This window comes from Glycine max, chromosome 17 (genome assembly GCF_000004515.6).
Source record: "Glycine max cultivar Williams 82 chromosome 17, Glycine_max_v4.0, whole genome shotgun sequence".
Classification (NCBI taxonomy): domain Eukaryota; kingdom Viridiplantae; phylum Streptophyta; class Magnoliopsida; order Fabales; family Fabaceae; genus Glycine; species Glycine max.
In genome coordinates, this window is record NC_038253.2 from 31,162,215 (window position 1) to 31,180,783 (window position 18,569).

The 18,569-nt window shown below is 31.3% G+C and overlaps 2 protein-coding genes across 2 annotated transcripts; one reads left to right on the forward strand and one right to left on the reverse strand.

Moving 5' to 3' along the window:
* Positions 1-1,113: 1,113 nt before the first annotated feature.
* Positions 1,114-1,393, reverse strand: LOC100800541 (uncharacterized). Its single transcript, XM_014769703.2, has one exon. It carries the CDS (start codon positions 1,312-1,314, stop codon positions 1,114-1,116), a length of 201 nt encoding a protein of 66 aa, XP_014625189.1. The 5' UTR covers positions 1,315-1,393.
* A 2,923-nt stretch (positions 1,394-4,316) lies between these two features.
* LOC100801084 (pentatricopeptide repeat-containing protein At5g10690) lies at positions 4,317-17,158 on the forward strand. Its single transcript, XM_041011415.1, has 12 exons — positions 4,317-4,520; positions 7,254-7,436; positions 11,394-11,526; positions 11,982-12,079; positions 12,209-12,370; positions 12,457-12,525; positions 12,827-12,962; positions 13,891-14,123; positions 14,296-14,373; positions 14,769-14,837; positions 15,132-15,308; positions 16,749-17,158. The coding sequence occupies exons 1-12, from the start codon at positions 4,317-4,319 to the stop codon at positions 17,001-17,003; spliced, it is 1,797 nt and encodes a 598-aa protein (XP_040867349.1). The 3' UTR covers positions 17,004-17,158.
* Positions 17,159-18,569: the final 1,411 nt, after the last annotated feature.

The window sequence follows — 18,569 nt, forward strand, 5'->3', positions numbered from 1 at the left end:
AATGATTCTATTATTGATACATGAGATAGACCAGGTTGTTAAGGTGGAAGTCTAAAGGTAAATAGCATTCAGATGCACGCTTAAGGATTTTTTATATAATTGTTACAATATGTAGCCTAAGTGGGAGATTGTTAGAATTTTCTATTTCAATAATTAATGTGGGATAATATTATAAGACAATTATACTAGTTATTTATCATTAGGGGGTTTTATTTTATATGATCAAATTAAGTGAGCCCTTTTGACAACTAAATCAAAGAATATGGACTTAAATTAGCAGATGTCAGTGTTGGCCCATTAGGAAATAATGGAAATCCTATTAGGTTAATACGCTATAAGAAGGTTATGGTCCCCAATATACCTATTAAGGAATATTAAGGAATAAATAGATTCTGGTTGAGGAAGAACTATGAAGTCACCAGTTACGTTATTAGCTGATTATCTGTTCCGTAACAGATCCTAAGAAGAGTACATAGATCAGAAACCACATACAGATTCAGGTTCTGCCAAGTTTGTTTGATCAATCATTATAGATCCGGATATTCCTAAAACTCTTCTTAATAATCTAACCTAATGTGTTTTTGGTGATTGGTTATATTGATATTTTATAAGGATCCTTTAAAATTGAAACATAAAAAATTAATATGAATTCGACACCCTGTTACTTATTTTTTAGTAGAAATTTTTTATCGACTCAAATTTGTATTAAAAAAAAAACCTTTCTTTTTCACTACACCTCGTATTTTATATGCTCCATCAGCATTGTTTATTATATTGGTAATTCCAATATTGTAAATGCTGTCACAACAAATTATCACCACATTTACAACGTACGTAAAGCCATTAAATTCATTTCACAAGAATCACAATAACTAAATTCTACAAACGTGAATATTTCCTTGTCTGCAAATGCAAGATTTTTCAATTAAATTTGCTAATGTGAAACATACAAGTATAAGCCATGACATGTATTAGAAAAAGGAGGTAGAGTCCCCAAAATTACATGGTGTTTATCAATTCAATATAAACAAAGAAAAGGGTAAAACAAAATCAGCAAAGGAAAAATAAAATGGGGTTGCTCCTTAGTGATTGTTTTTGTAGATGAATCACTTGTTAGATCACCTCTAGTCTTCTTGTGCACATGGTACAATAGTATTTGCGTTTGGTCTTAAAGCATAATGGCAGAAAACAGAACCTCCACTGGCTCTCTACATTAATGGCTTGTACCATCCCTCCACAATAAGGGCATGCCCCTGGTGCTGTCTGTCTCCCCAACACCCTTTCTTCCTCGTTGCACACAAACACCAGACACATTACAATCACACTTTGTGTCAATACTTATGAAGCGTGAAGTCTGACACGGATACCAAACACAATTTGCTAACGTTTTTGGTTTGATTAAGTTTTGAGGTTGAAAGATAAAATTGATTGTGGTTTTAGAATTTAGAATATGCATGGAGCTATTTATATAAAATGAGGCAAAGAGCTAGTTAGCATTTGAAGAAATAAAGAGAATCTGAGAAGGAGCGAGTAATGTTGAGATTGTTCTAAAAGAAAAAAGAAGTTATGAGAAATTAATCAGTTAATCAAAAACTTGTGTTCAAGGATGCAGCGCGTAAAGAGAAAATTCTTTTCTGCCTAAACTCGAGTGTGACGTTAATTGGTTCGTATTGGAGGCAGGCGCGTTTACTTTTTTTTTTTTTTAAAGTGTTCACGTTAATTAATGAATTAGGATTGTTGCATCAAGATTAGGCAGATCAAATCTTAAATGCATGCATTAAAAAACGATACATAATGCATGTATGAATAGTGTGATTATAAACTAGGTTAATTTTGCTTTTGATCCATATTTTAAAAATATTAGTTCTTGTTCTCTAAATAAAACTTTTAGTGTTTTGGGTCTTTATATTTTTTATTCTCAGTTAACAATTTTAGTTATCGGTCTAGTAACAATTTTAATTAATGATATAATAGTCATGTTATCTGCCCTCTAACTTGTCAAAGAAATTACAATGGGATAATTATATATTATTTTTTTATAAATTATGTTTTTAATTTCTTTATTTATTTAGATTAGTTGACGAAGTTAAACTAGTGAATGATGACTCTATTAATCTGTGTTTATTCTCTAGACTATTCCAAATGATGATGCATCAAAAACATGATTTATAATAAAAATTACACATAATAATTATGTTAGATAATTCTATTAGTGGTAAATATATTCCCTACCCCTTTTGTTTATAACATTGGTGTGCTATGTATTACACTTCTATACTTCTGATATATATATATATATATATATATATATATATATATATATATATAAACAAGTCGGTAAACTACCAACACGACTATCACAGTCATCATTTATAGTTGGTAGGTATTTTAAAATTTTACACCCTAGGAATAAGAAAGAATTAAGCTATTTTATAGTTATCGTAAAGTTATACTTTTTAGAATTTCTAATTAAGTGATCGAGTAAACAAAATTACACTAAACCCAGTATTTCAAATCTTTTTTTATTGAGGCATAATATAAGTGATTTGATCTTCATCTAATGATTTTAATTTATTAACTGTGGCAGTGCGTGATATATAAAAGTAAATAAACAAGGTCCATGACTATTGAATACTCCGTGAGCTACCACAACCACAGGAACTAAAAATTAGTGTTTGAATTTTAGGGTGCAACGTGCGTATGAGAGTTAAAATGAGTGGATATTATTCGTCGACGGAGACTTGCAATGTCAAATGAATTAATTATTGTATAGATAGGACTATTATTGAGTTTTATTTTCACCACAGCTATTTATCTGCTTACCAATTAAAGTACACAAGTATCCGAGAATAACAATTAAGAAAGAAAACGAGTGTTTAGTAGTCGAAATGCAAATCTACTAGGAATAAGAAAGAAACACTTTCATGCTGGAAAAAAGAAGAAGAAACACTTACATGCTTTGTCGGGATAAAGAGAGATGAAAGGGTGTGTTTGGCTCTGAGGAGGAAAAAAAAAAAAGAAAATAGGTGAGAAGAAAAAAAAAGAGAAACAAAATGAAAAGAGAGATGGTTTTAAGAGAAATAAAAGAAAATAAAAGAAAAATATTTAAATTAAAATGATTAAGTTATGGAAAGAAAAATAAAATAAATCTAATGAGTAAATTACAATATTAGTTCACTATTCCAAAAGAAACTTGTGCAGGTGTGCTAAAAATTATGAGTTTTTTTTTAAGACAGATAAACAATATTTATTTCTCCCCAAATCTAAATCTGCTCATCTATGCGATGAAGCTTGCAACAGTACGAACCATGAAAATTTTTTGAATATTTCTTTCATGTTAGTGGCATTCAAATCAAGCACTTTTTTAAAATCAACACAAATCAGTGCCCTTCCTCGCCTTTCGTCCCTCCCGCTACCACACCAAACTCACGAGAAAGAAAGAAATAAGTAGAGTAGAAAGAAATATGAGAGAAAATAATTTTTTATAGTTTTTAAATTGAAAGAAGTAGAAGAAAAATACAATACAAAATATTTTAATTTTTTATTTATAAGAATTAAAAATAGTGTTAGGTTATTTTGAAAAGACAAAAATATTTTTAAACAAACTATTAGTACTTATTTGAGAAAGGAACAAGTTTCTATAATTAGTAGGACAAATACTTTATTTAGTTTTTTATCTTATTTTTTTGTTAAATTAGCTATTTAGTCTTTTAATTTATTTTTAAAGTTAATTTAATCGTTTAGTTTTTTTATGGATCTAATTTGATTTTTTAATTTTTTAAATTGATTCAATTTGGTCCTTAAATCTAAATTGTAATAAATCACATTTTGTGGTGGTTGAAAATTATTACTAAATGATTTTAAACCACCACAAATATATATTTTCCAAAAAGATAACCAATTTTAAAACTTAGAAGATCAAATTGAACAAAGAGAAATAAGATGACCAAATTGAAATGTTTTTAAAAAATTAAAGGACCAATTAAAATCTAAAAAAATAGAAAACCAAATTGAATTTAAATAATAAATTGAAAGGCAAAAAAATTAATTTAACCTATTTTTTTATTTTGATCTTTTATCTTTTAAAAATTCATATAAGTCTTTTATTTTTTAAATTGTTCAAATGATCCTTTCATCCATTAGAAACTGACGTAGTTAATAATTTAAAAAATATTGGCGGCTAAATGTTCCACAAAATATGTTTCTCAGATCTACCCCTTCCCCCTCTTCTTCACCCTCCCTACAATTACTCTTTCAACTCCATGACCTCCTCACCCTTCTCCCCACGACAATTTCCCTCTTCCTCGTTCCAACCCATGGCAGAATCAATGCCATTGAAGACCATCTCAAATTTGAATTCAAGTTCGAATTCACGTGGGGCAAGAAGAGATGCATTAGAGAGAAAAAGAAAGAAATTGTTTGCCTCTAGAACGGAGCAACGACAAGCCCCACATCAGGAGGCTCATCAAGATTTGGGAGACCCACGACAAGTCCAAGAAGGTGAAGGTGAAGGTGAAGTGGTTCTTTCACCTCGGTGAGATTCAGAAGTACTTGGATGGGACTCAAGCGAAGGAGATGGAGTTGTTCCTATCGTGCGATGATGGCCACAAGGGCTTTGCCAATGTTAGAATCGGAATCCTGGGTGGAGAGGAGGATTGAAACAAAGGGATTCTCATCCCTTTCTCTGTCATTGTGGGTGGTGAGGAGGGAAAGTCATAATTAGAATCTCCTATCAAAATCAAAATGAGGTAACTGGAGAAGAGTGGCTGTGGGCAACAAGGCGACTCTTGATGAGTTGACAATGGCAGTGACGTTAGGGTGAGGCAATTGGAGAGGATGCAGAGGGCATAGCGGAATTCAAGAGAGTTAGGGTTTAGGGGAAATAAAAATTTAGGGGTAGAGTTTGAGTTTCTGGGTTTGTAAGGGAGAGGAGAAGAGGAAGGAAAAGGAAAGAATTGAAAAACAGATTGTGTGGGGATTTTTATAGTGGCTAATATTTTTAAATTATTGACTGCATCAAATTTTAAAGGACCAAAGAATTAATTTGAACTAATTTAAAGATATAAATGATTAATATTAACTTTTTAAAAGATAAATAACAAAAAAAATAAGGGACTAAATAGGTCATTTGACCATTATTAGTATTACTAGTATGCTAATATGTGTTATACACGTGTGTATTACTAAATTTTTAAAATTATAAAATTTATATTATGATTACAAATAATTAATTTAATTTTAAGTTTTAAAGAAAAATTCTTAATATATCGTAAACTTGATTTTTGATCGAATGAGTTATGAGAGTGTACAATTGTTTTATTAGTACATAGACTATTCCTAGTAATATAAGTCTTTTCAAAAATATAATCAAATATATGAAAAAATGCCTTATATAAACTTATATAAGGAATGGGCCCACCATGGATTTTTCTTTGAGCATCAACACAATTGCTGATATACCCAATAAATTATGTGAAATAGCAAAAATATCCTTCATTTAATTTTTAAAAGTGTTTTTGTTTTCTTCTTTGCGCCTCTTCTTCCTCGCGCCTCCGTCATTGCCGATTGGGCCACCAGGGACGGCCACCGTAGTCGTTGTGTTGTTGTTCATCGTCGCAATAAGTGTTTTTGCATCTCCTCTCCGTCGAATTTATTGCACAAGCATGGTTGGGGGGGTGGGGTTGGAGATTCGTATAAAACATACAGTTTAATCTGGATGCTTGTTTTTAATTTTAATTTATTAATTAATAAAGTAATAATATAATAACTTATGAATTTAAAATTAATTTAATAACTTAGTTTAAATAATATTTATTTAATAAATAAAATTGTTGTGTTTTTTAAATATGTATTTATTTAATTTATTTTTCTAAGTTGGTTTTTAATAACAAATTAATTCAATAAATAATGATTGTATGTTTTTTGTTTAAGAAAATAAATTATATTTGAAATTTGAAATATTTATTTGTAAAATATTTAAATATGACTGATTCAAAATTTTTATAAGTATATATTGTACAAATTAGTGTAACAAGAAAATGTATATATGTAAATGATAATTTTTTTTATTGATGTAGTCATATAAGTACTTTGCCAGTAATAGTAATAAATTTTTATATAAATAGTATTGGGTAGTGTAAAAAAAACTCATTTATTGGAAATTTTAAAATTTGTCGTAAGATTTTTATAATATATTTAAGTATATAAAAATTAGTGTTGTGCAGTTTATTTTTTTTTTAAAAAAAATTGCGTATTGATTTATGAATATATAAAAGTATTAAAAAAGTTAAATAAAAAATCAATAAATATATATGTATGAAAGTGTACTATTATTTGAACAATGTCATTAATTGTTAATGATGCTTTTAATGTGCAGATTATGGTTAAAACCAGAAGTTTGGATTGGACATTAGACAGGGTTATAAGAAGAAATTTAGGGAGAAAATTAAGTTGTGATGTTGATGAAGGCTTCTAGTGGGGAAGGCACACAACATCCGCACGTAGGAAATGGGAAGCTACAACTATTTTCATACCTGATAGTTGTTATGTTTCCTAAGTGCATCACCTTATTCGTCCAGGTTTTAACAAATCTTTCTTTGTGGGGAATCAACCATGTTTGGTTCACGTAGTCAACAAACATTGGCCATAATGAGCACGCAATTTCAAACTTCTTAAGGCACTTATCGAACTCTTGCTCATAAGGACAATCCACCAAACTCCCCCAGGCTTCCATGACATAGTCACATGCATTTTTTTTTACCAACCAGGATTTTACACTTTGCCTTCACATTCTTATCAATGTGAAACTGACATAACAAATTGATAGCCTCAGGGAATACAGTTTTCACTGCATTCATCAATGCTAGATCTCCGTTGGTAACAATAACTATAGGGAGTGCATCACGCTTAAAGAAAAGACCTCGAAACCATTGTAGAGCTCTAACAACATTATTTAAACGTTCTCCTTCCAAATAGGCAAAAACAACAAAGAATGTCATCCTTATTGCTGTCACACCAATAATATCAAATAACGGTAGCCTATACCTGTTTGTTTTGTAGGTACTATCTATAAAAAAAAATACTAAATTACATGCATTGATTAATTTCACTGCATCAGGATGACTCCAAAATATGTCACATACAACATCTTCATCATTCAATCTATGTCAATGAATATACTGATCACGTCCAAAAAAATTGTTGCATTTCAGTATTACTGTCTCTTATGTGAAATGTGGTTGGTTTTGGTGCAGATTTTGGATGAGGTTGAGGTTGCGAATAAGCATTTCGGGAAGCTGAACACGATTGTGATGAACGCGGTGGTGGAGGCTTGTGTTCGATGCGGTGACATCGATTCGGCGATTAGAATATTTGATGGGATGAAAAAACGCGATGGTTGTGGTGTGGATACTGTCACCTATGCCACGCTTTTGAAGGCATTATATTATACTATTAATGTTCATACTTTCCGCATTTCCTTTTTTATTTTCAAATTTTGCATTGCTTTGTTTTTTTTGTTAGAATGCTGTTATTTTTAATTAAGTAGTTTGTTAAGATTTAAGCACACTAGTAGAGTAAAAGATTAGTCTATTAAGAGTATCTCCAACGTGGGTACTTATATGAGTTGCTTAACTTTAAGCAACGTTTCTTAAGTTTTACCATAAATAATATAACATATTTTGAAGCATGGTAAGATTCATAAAATTAATTTAAGCACTCACTTTAGCAATCTTAGCATTGGAGTGAATTTTTGTTAAAAATGCTTAAATCTTTATGGAATTGTAAGGTCCATAAAATTATGATAAGCAACTCATATAAGCAATTATGCATTGTAGATGCTCTAAGTGGGAGAGCCTCATGGCTTAAGTACCACGTCAATGAGTTTATTTACTTGACATGGATGGTAGCTCTTTTCCCTTTGATGGCTTCACTCACCTATCATTATTGCATTTAATCCAACCTATAGGTAGTCTTTTTCTAGCTTGGCTCTCAACAAAAACATCAACTGTAAGGACTTAAGCACATGAAGAGAGTCCAATAAAAAAAGATTAGTCCATTAAGTATGGGAGCCTCATGGCTTAAGTACCCTATAACTAAAGGTGTGTTTGGATGAAATAAAGGTAACTTAAATGTTGATTTCAAGTAAAATCTTTCATTTTTAGTTAAAGAAGTTGTCTGTTGTATATACTTGGACACTTGATAAGAACTCCGACATAGAAGTTGTCTATTTAGGATTGTAATTGTTGCTTATGCTCAATTGATATTTAATATCAATGCACTATCAGTGTTAAAGATTTTATCCTATCAACTAATAAAAAATTATCGTTATTATGATTTTAAGATAGTTATTCTAAAGAGTTTAATTTCCATGTAATCATGTATTGTTACAAATATAGCACTAGACAGGACCCGAAGAGCAACGCAAGACAAAGATACAAGTTACATGAAATTTTTTTATCTTGTATCCCGTTTGACAAATAGTGGACAACACAAGTAAAATAATATTAAATCTACTAAAATACTAGGATCTGTTTGATTCGTTAAAAATTATGGTATTGGACAAGACAAACTTTTTTGTTCCACGCTTGATTTGAAAAAGATTAGATGACAACTCAAATCAAACAGATGAGGACAACATAAAATCTACAATTTTTGTTACTCAAAAAATTATGGGATAACTTTTTGTCCCAAGTAAGTGGACAAGACAAATATTTTTGTTCCACGATTGATTTGAAAAAGATTAGAAGACAACACAAATCAAGCGGATGAGGACATGACAAAATCTACAATTTTTTGTCCCAGATACAAAATATTAAAAAACACATATGTTCCTATTTCTATCTCTTTAATAATTGAAAAAATAGTAACTAACCAACATAATCCTTTTAAAAAGGAAACATCGGATTTTTTTTATATTCTAATCTCTCTCTCTTTTTATTTCGGTAACACTGGATTTTTTTTATTTTAATCTTTCTCTTTTTATTTCGATAAACACATTAAATTTGATATAAATTGTATTAGGATAATTAATATTAGGTATTTTAGTAAATTTTATATTATTTTAGTAAACACCAGATAATAAATTTTCTTGTAACCTATATCTTTGTCCTGTATTGTTATTGTTCTTCTTGTCCTGTCCAGTTCCATATTTTTAACAAATCAAACGGACCTAATATTAATTATCCTAATACAACTTATATAAAATTTAATGTGTTTACCGAAATAAAAAGAAAGAGAGAGATGAGAATAGAAAAAATTCAGTGTTTCCTTTTTAAAATGATTACGTTGGTTAGTTACTATTTTTTCGGTTATTAAAGAGACAAAAATAGGGATATATGTGTCTTTTTAATACTTTGTACCCGGGACAAAAAGTTGTCCCATAATTTTTTGAGTAACGAAAATAAAGATTCTGTCTTGTCCTCATATGCTTGATTTGTGTTGTACCCTAATATTTTTCAAATCAAATTTGAAACAAAAATATTTGTCCTATCCAGTACCGTAGTTTTTAATAAATCAAACGGACCCTTAGTGTACTTTTACATTTTCAACCAATAAAAAATCATGGTAGGCGTGAGTAAGAATTTTAAGGTGATTGTTGTTGAAGTCAACAAACTTATCATGGATTCAGGCTATGCAGCAAAGGATAGGTGCTAGAGGTGGTGCAACCTAGTTGGGATCATTTCAACCACTCTGATGTCTTAGCATGGCCTCTTTTTTGCTTTAAAAAAACTTATCATATACGACAATCTGTAATTGGATGTCAATAAAAACATCTTACATTGTCATTGCATACAATATTTACTCTGATAAAAGTCAACAAATTTGTCATACATGTGGGTTTGTGATTGGATAAAAGAATAAATGTTACATACACGGCTTACTCTTCTTGTTTATATTAGAATTTTTAACTTCCTGATTTGACTTCATTATTATTTCTCTTTATTTATGATAAGTGTAAAAGTATTTAAGATTAACATAAGTATGGACGTAATTGAGAAGATTCATAGTACTTAATAATGTCTTGAACTTTTAAGTGGACAAGTAAATAGAAATAAATTTTCCTTGAAAAATGGACTGATAGAAAGAATTCAAAGAAATAATGTATATTTGTTTATCAAAAATACAGAAGTCAAGTAATGTGCCTGTTATTAATAGTCCTTCATTCAGGTTCAGCATAAAAACTAAGCTGAACTTGAAATAATGTTCTGTCAAACCGAACCAATCTAGTTATACCTTTGAAGAACTGAACAGATTTGGTTCTTTATTACTGGTTTTAGTTCATGACTTCATTCTACTTCTATGAACCAGTTTTCAACTGGTTTTAGTATTGTAAACCAGCTGACTTAACAGTAAACTATATGTTTAGTGAGAGCTAGATTCTGGCTAGTCCTTTATGCATATGTGGTACTATATTTTTAAGTAACGTGTACTTGAATGACTCAAATCCAGCTAAAGCCAGAGATGAGTCACTCCACAACAGTTGAAAAATTCAGAGATGATGATAGGAATCTGCCCAATAGTGAGAAATCTTTTAAGGTTTACACATGTAGGTCCAAGAGGGTCATAGAGTCCATTCAGAATTAGTGCTGTAGTGCTATGTTAGTGGGAATTGAGTTAGTTAGAGGAGTGAGAAACAGTGAGTGGATTCTGTTATAAGAGAAAGGGCAGTGGTTGTATGGGGTATGGAATATTTTGGAATGGAATTGGGAGTCTAGAGCTCTCATTTTCTCTATCTGTGCCTTTCTGTTATTTTTCCTTCTTTTGCAGCACCAATTGATACAATACGTATCAGATGATAAAATAAAGTTCATCCTTGAAATTTTTATAGCAAATAAAGGATCATAACAAGTCAAAACCAAAACATAACAAATCTTTATCATCACACAAAATCTAGTTCAGAAATTCTCTCCAGGATCCAGAAAAAACATTGAACACATTGAACAAAAGAAAATGAGAAAAAAATCAAATGTGAGTTTGAGTCTGAGTGAGAGTGATGAGGTTATTAAAAGGTTTGGATCTTTTGAAGTACAATTCGATTAGGTTTGCAATCTGGTTTGGTTCATTTGGATCTCTGAAGTCTGAACAAGCATTTAATGTGGTGTATGTAATACATTCACAATGTTCATGGACACATGACATCCCCTCAACTACATATTCTCTCATTTGAGGATATTTGAAATGAAAGGATTCTTCTGTTTATCTCATAGTTTTATAATCATTTTATGACATTCATTTTGAAAGATGAAAAAGTTAGCTGTCTCTTTCCTTTTCCTCTAAACCCCGCCAAATGTAACCTTATAGTCTCACACTCTCACTGATAGTGTCTGTTTTTTAATCTAACCATTCAATGCTGCAATCACTTGATTGGAATTTTATTTTAAATGCACATAAAGGGATTAGGCGAGGCACGAAGAGTTGACGAGGCTTTTGAATTGCTTGAAACTGTGGAAAATGGTACTGTCATGGGAAGTCCAAACTTGTCAGCTCCATTGATCTTTGGTCTGCTAAATGCCTTGATCAAAACAGGTTAGTCAGACAGTCTGGTAGTTTGGCATGTAATCTGACTGATTTTCAGGAACTGTAGATAAATTTAGCATATGGACAACTGGCCATTGGTATTTTTCCCATTGGGTGTTATTGGAATATTTGTTATTGTCTTATTGATCTCTGCTGTCTGCCACATTATAAAGTTTTTCTTTTGAGAATTTCTAGCCTTTGAAAGTACATGCTTCTTATTTTCTTGTGATCTTTTTGTGCATGAAAATTTTGCTTTTGGTGTTTTCAGTTTGCACTACAGTATTGCATGCTCATACATCTGCGTGCAACTGTATGTAATAGCTAAAGAATAAGATGGCATGCTTGATTGAAATGTTGTTGATTTTCAATTTTTAAGTGCTAATTGTTTTTGGTTTAAGTCTATCAAGATATTTTGAAAACTTCATGTTGACTGGTGATGTTTTACTTTCAATGCTATAGTGCAGGAGACTTGCGTCGTGCAAATGGTCTCCTTGCCTGTTATGGTTTTGTGCTTCGTGAAGGTGACAACTTTCCAGTCTCAGTATACAACATACTAATGAAGGTTTTGCTCTGATCCATAATCTTGAAAGAAAGAAAGCTTCATTATGAATAGCATGTTGCAGTATTAGGGATTGCAAATATTAGTCGCAATGGAATTTAATCTTGAATGCTTCCTTTTTCCTAAATTTAGGGCTACATAAACTCAGGTTGTCCACACACTGCAATAAACATGCTCAATGAAATTTTACGTCAAGGCATAATGCCTGATAGGCTCACATATAACACACTAATTTTAGCATGTGTCGAGAGTGGAAAGTTGGATGCTGCAATGCAATTTTTTGGGGAAATGAAGGTGGGATTATTTGAAATTTAAGTTCAATCTTCCTTTGGTAGTGAAATATGAAAATGTTTTGAATTTTCAATCTTTGATATTTATAGGGCGAAGCACAGAAGTTCGTCAATGATGATCTATTTCCAGATATTGTTACATATACAACAATGCTTAAGGTGAGATTTCTCTTATTTGTTCACTTGCAATTTGTTATAATATACAACGTAAATTGATCAGTTCAAATTTTGCTTTATTTTGAAGAAGTTTTTTGATGGGTAGTGTCCGTAGTTGTTTTCAGTTACTTCCAGTTGTTTTATTTCAATGGATATTAATGTTCAGTTGTTCACTTATAAATATTCATGTAACTGATATGCTTTGAATATTTGTTTTAGTTTTGGCCTATTATAAATCCTATTGCTGGTTTGGGTGTGGGATGGCTCTCCAGCATCTCTCAGTTTCTCTCCCTCTTTAATGCAGGGTTTTGGGCGGATGAAGGATCTTGCTTCAGTTCTGAAAATAGTGCTGGAAATGAAATCTTGTCGTGAATTATACATTGATAGAACTGCTTACACTGAAATAGTTGATGTTTTTCTAAAATGTGGCTCAGTTAAGGGTATGCTTTCATTAGTTGAGTTTCTTTAGTGGCTTAGTGATTGTTTCAGGCACGAGTAAAAAGTTAAATGTTCATGGTAATTCCTTTTCTTTTGACATGTAGAGTAAGATATTCCTAATCCTAAGGGGTGCCTAACAACTGAAATTATGCCTACGGAATTAATGGATTCTCCTTGTCTCTTGAATTGAAGTGTCAAATATTATCCTACTGCTGTTGTTCTTCTAGGTTAAATTGTGAGAAAAAAATTTAACTTACAGTCATGTATACTGGGGTCATATCTATTCACTAGGATAAGTTAAACTCTTGGGCAACTACACAATGGAGATATTTTTCTCATTTCTGTCCTTTTGTGTGCCCCCTAGAACTCTATATTTTTATCATCCATTTCTTATTATTCTTCCCTACATCATGGCATATGGCAAAACTGTATATTTGTATTCTCTTCTTTCTATTCACTCTTTCACCCATCCAAACAAAACATAGAGAAATTTTGCATTTCTGTCCATCCAAACAATGCATACTAGGGGAAGAAGGCACTCCATGCCTCTCTAAATATTTTAAATAATAATAAAAATGAAAAATAAAAAAAATCAGAAGTTAAATAAAGTTAGTAAAAAAAAGTGACAGAAGAAAAACATCTGACAATATAAAAGTACTGGGCAGTTACTCTTGTTTAGAAGAAGAACATGGAAGTTTAAGAAGTGATTTAAGGGTAAAACTGTCTAATGAAATGTGTACACCAAATGGGTGTATTTCCTTTATTATTAGTATACAAGTATAGATTATTCTCCACTATTTTTCTCTCTTATTTCTTTCCTCCATTCAAACAAAATGGTACTCTTTGTTCTTCTGCCCCATCTTTTTGTCTCATTAAATAAGTCATGAATTGCATGTTATTCTTCTAATCAAATCTTCTTTGGGCATTTAGGTGCTCTGTGTATTTTTGGAGAAATATTGAAGCAGGCTGGTCTGAATCCAGAGTTGAGGCCAAAGCCTCACCTCTATCTTTCCATGATGCGTGCCTTTGCTTTTCTTGGAGATTATGATCTAGTTAAAAAATTGCATAAACGGATTTGGCCAGATTCAGCAGGAACCATATTATTAGTTGCTCAAGAAGAAGCTGATCACCTTCTCATGGAAGCAGCACTGAATGCTGGCCAGGTATTTTTCCTCCTTACAATTGGCAGTTGACATTGAGGTGGAAAAGTTTTTTTTTCCCCTTATTATTTTTTTAATATATAAAGGGAAAGGTCTACAAATATCGTCGTTTTGCATTGGGAAGTTAATAATTCTCAACTTTTTTATGTTATCTGCATCTGTGTATCTTTGCCAGGTTAATGTTGCCATTAAAACTCTTACTGAGATTGTTTCAAGATGGAAGGGCATATCCTGGACAAGTCGTGGGGGCATGGTATGTAATGCAGTGGTCTACAAATATCGTTGTTTTGAATAGATCCCGTCATTAGATGTTAAAAGTCTTAACCTTGATTTGTAAATCTAGTGTTTTTCCAATCATAGTATATTTTTGGACCAACAGGTTCTTCATCCTATCTAGTATCCTTTTAAGAATGCAAAGAAAGTTCCCTTTTGCAAAGCTGTAGCTTGTTGAAATTTTTTGGTATATCGTAATGTTTCTTTTATAAATATAATATTACTATGGATCATATGTAATATAGTTGTCAAATGTTGTCAGGAAGTGATTTCTTCTGAACAGTATGATATTCATTTATAAGTAATTTTCTAAAATTTTAATATGTTTTCAGTGATTCAGGTTCTTAATCTTATGACCATGCTTTTTTAATATAGGTTGCTTATTGTATTGAGGCGATGTTGGGATTCTCAAAGTCCTTATTCAGTCCTCACTTACTTCCCCAGGTATTTACCAAATGTTTCATTGACATCCTTTGCACAAGGTAGCATTGGGCTAATATTAAAATATGCTTTACTCGTTTGTACATGCATATAAAGGTGTGTGGTTAAAGCAACAAGTTTTTCTAAAAGCTAAAAATTTTGAAGATTTTCATGCTTTTATATCTGCATGTATGTTCATAATTTTCACATGTTTGTCGTGTCTTTGGCTTGACTGTTTGATTTACACGGCATTTTATTTTTGGTAGTTTATGCTCGGAGAACTTGTATTTTGTCTCATTGTGGTCTCTCTTGGTTTAGGTTTCACCTTCTGAACCGGTTGAGAATTATATGATACAATTTGAAGCAACACGGCCACTACAAGGTACCATAAAACTGAGGAAAGTAGTTATGCGTTTTTTTCATGAAGCAGTTGTTCCTATTGTAGATGAATGGGAAAGTTGTACAGGGCTGTTCCATCGTGAAGACTGCAACCAGGTATTTTTGGTTAGCTTGGAATATCTGTTTTGTAAGATTAACATTTCATTAAATAGTGTTATACTATAAAGACATGCATGCAGAATCCTACAATCTTTAATTGATGAACTTATTCCTCAAGTCAATGACACGGAGAGAAGCAAATAAGATGGTGGGAAAGCTGCCTACCTTTTTGTCTTGCCCATTGAATATACCCCTTGAATTATAACGTATAACTGAAGTACTATCTGTATATATGAAAGAACATGTTAGTTTTTATTTTTATTTTTTCTTGTGATTTGGGGTACTTAAACAATATTACCGAAGTCTTTCGGTTAATGATAATTGGCAGGATTAGGTTGTATGCTTGTAATTTTAAGAGGAAACTTATGTGGCACAATGCTATAGCTCCTCTTCTTAAGTTATATAGAATAGATAGACTCTTGTGTGGGAATTTTAACTAGTTGAGAATTAAGTGTATTATGCACATGTTTAATGTGCGGAGGGTGTGTGTCCTCTGTTTTATATTGTACACATTGTTATCGAGGCAACAAATAGCAATGCTATGGTGCTTTGTTGAGCGTCACAGCTGACGGCTGCTCTAATTCAAGAATCTGAGTCGCAATTTTGTATTGCACTAATTGTGGCTGAATAGCGGCCAAATCATGCTGAATACATAGTCATCAATCTTGGATAGTGGTGCATAGCAGCCTCCTTCTCCCATACATTCTCTTAGTAACTCACTAACCCCCAACTAACTAATATTCTAAATCCCCCTTTCCCTTATATCCTAATAGAAACCTTGTCTTTTAAAACCCTATCCAACTCAACCTGCAATGGTTTGACCATATTAGGGTTGGTTGTTATCATAAACCCAGAAAAAAAAGCTGGTTATATGGAGTTGGGTTTCGACTTTCAGTAACTGGCTTGAGTTATAATTGAGTTCAAATTTAACTATGATTCTTCTATTTTTAGGCTAGATCTGTCATTTTAACTATTATAATTTTCTCATACAAAAGACCAAAGCAATCCCAAAAGGGTTCAAAAGTGATTGAAATCAGTGTTTTCCTGGTTTCTACTTTAGTTTTTGTAATAATTTAAAGTTTATATTGGTACTTTTATAACCTCTTTATGATTATACAAATTTTTTTATCGTGTTTTTATGATTATAATTATATATGGTCATAATTATTATCTAAAGTGTTTATAATGATGATTTAATTTTCATCCATTTCAGCTATTTTGATTTATGCTGTTGCCCAAATTGAGTCTTGACTAAACAAATTTGCCTCATTTTCGTTTGTGTGTGCTTCTTTTGTACATATACACATGACTAACATGGACACAATACATCGACATGATCAATACTAATTGAATCATACTTGTTCAGTACAATTGTTCATTACAAGGGATTTCAGTTTGTGTCTGTATATTTGATTGTTGAATGAATTTACCATGCAGTTGGATGCTCCACTTACAACAATGATGAGAAGCCCTCCTCCCATTGTTACGACTTCAACATCTGTTGGTTATGTAGTTGATTTAATTTTAGAGAAACGATACCCAATGGTTATTGTCGTAAATTACAGAAATTCATATGCTACTACTCAATACAGCTCTAGAGCAGTTGGAGTTTTTACATCAGACCAATTGAGTAGGTTTATCACACCTGTATCTCAAGTAAAAGGGACACACCTTTCAGCCTACAAAAGGTAAATATATCACGTCTAGCTTGACCAAAATGTCAAATTCGTTTTTTTTTTTTAATTTTTTTTCTTAGTACATGCACATGTGAACAAATGTATAGTCATGTTTGGCTCTGCATGGCATATGATTTATGTTAAATGGGTTTTTGAAGTGAGTAAAGCGGATTCATGTATGCAGTAACATCAGCTTATATGCATTCTTTGAATGGCCAATAGGGTGCTCCATTCAAGGCAAACCAAATTCCTGTGTTAGAATGGCTTCTTCCTATCTGTGTACCAATTGCAACGAATACCAAGTCTCTGTTTTTGTTTAAACTTGCAACTAAAGTTGAAAAAAGTGTTTATTTTAATAAAATAAACAACTTTTTCTTTTTTAGTGTGTTTGTCTAATTTTTTTCTACTTAAAAAAAATAATTTTCTACTTATTTTAAGAAATAAATTCTATCTACTTATTAAAAAATGATTTTTTGAAAAGCGATTATTTTTTAAAAAAATTATAATTTTAAACAAATTAGTCCATAATCCTTGTATGAGACTATAATTCCAAATTCGCATGATATTCTAAAATTAATCTTAATAAATAAATAATATCAGTTAGTTACCATCTTCATGGGTTTTAGTTTTGTCCCTTTTCATTAAATAGGTATTAATTCCAAATTCGCATGATATTCTAAAATTCGTATGATTCATTTGATTAATCATAAGCATGTTTTTTCAGAGGAATAAGAATGTTATTACACTAAATGATCTCCAGCACAAATGTTCTAAGAGATATCCCGTCTTATTTGTAATATTTAATTGCTTAATTCATCAAAGAAAAAGATTAATTTAGTTAATAATAATATTTTTAAAAAAATTATCATTATTATTAATACTCGTCTGTCTGTTTTTTCTAATTGTTTTCCCTTATAATAACAATTAAAGATATTTTAATTTAAAATTAATTAATACACAGTATAATGGATTGGGTCTTATAAAAATAATTAAATATAACTTTCATTTTGAGTTTTATAATTGTGACGTGAGAGAATATTATGAGTTTAGTTATCCTCGGTTGTCCACGTTGTCAATGTGATCTCCAGCACTTGTATTCATGCTGCATCCGTTTCGCTGCCTTGGGATCACAAAATTAAACTTTCACGACCCACTTCATGCAAAGCTTATTTGTTTACTCAGCATTCTAAGGTCGACTTTCTCACTTCAGTATGTAAATATAAGTTTCTTTGCTTCCCACCAAATCCCCCTTAAATCCCAACCAGTCTAGTCCTGTGAATCTGAGCAGAAATTCATTTGTCCAGCCAGCATACACAATGACTAAACAACGACAAACCATATTAGCACCGGTCACCCTTCACCATTAATTAGGACAGTGCCTAGGAAATTTAGGACCTATGATTTTTTTAAGAGACTAAATATAATTTTAATCATTGTTTTTATATTAACATTTTATATTTCTAAGCTGCATAATAAATATTAAAAATTAGAAAATGTTGCATAATAAATAAGAGAAATTGGTAAGATGAGTGCTAACAACATTCTCTCTACTACACCCTTCTTATTGCACACTCTACCATTG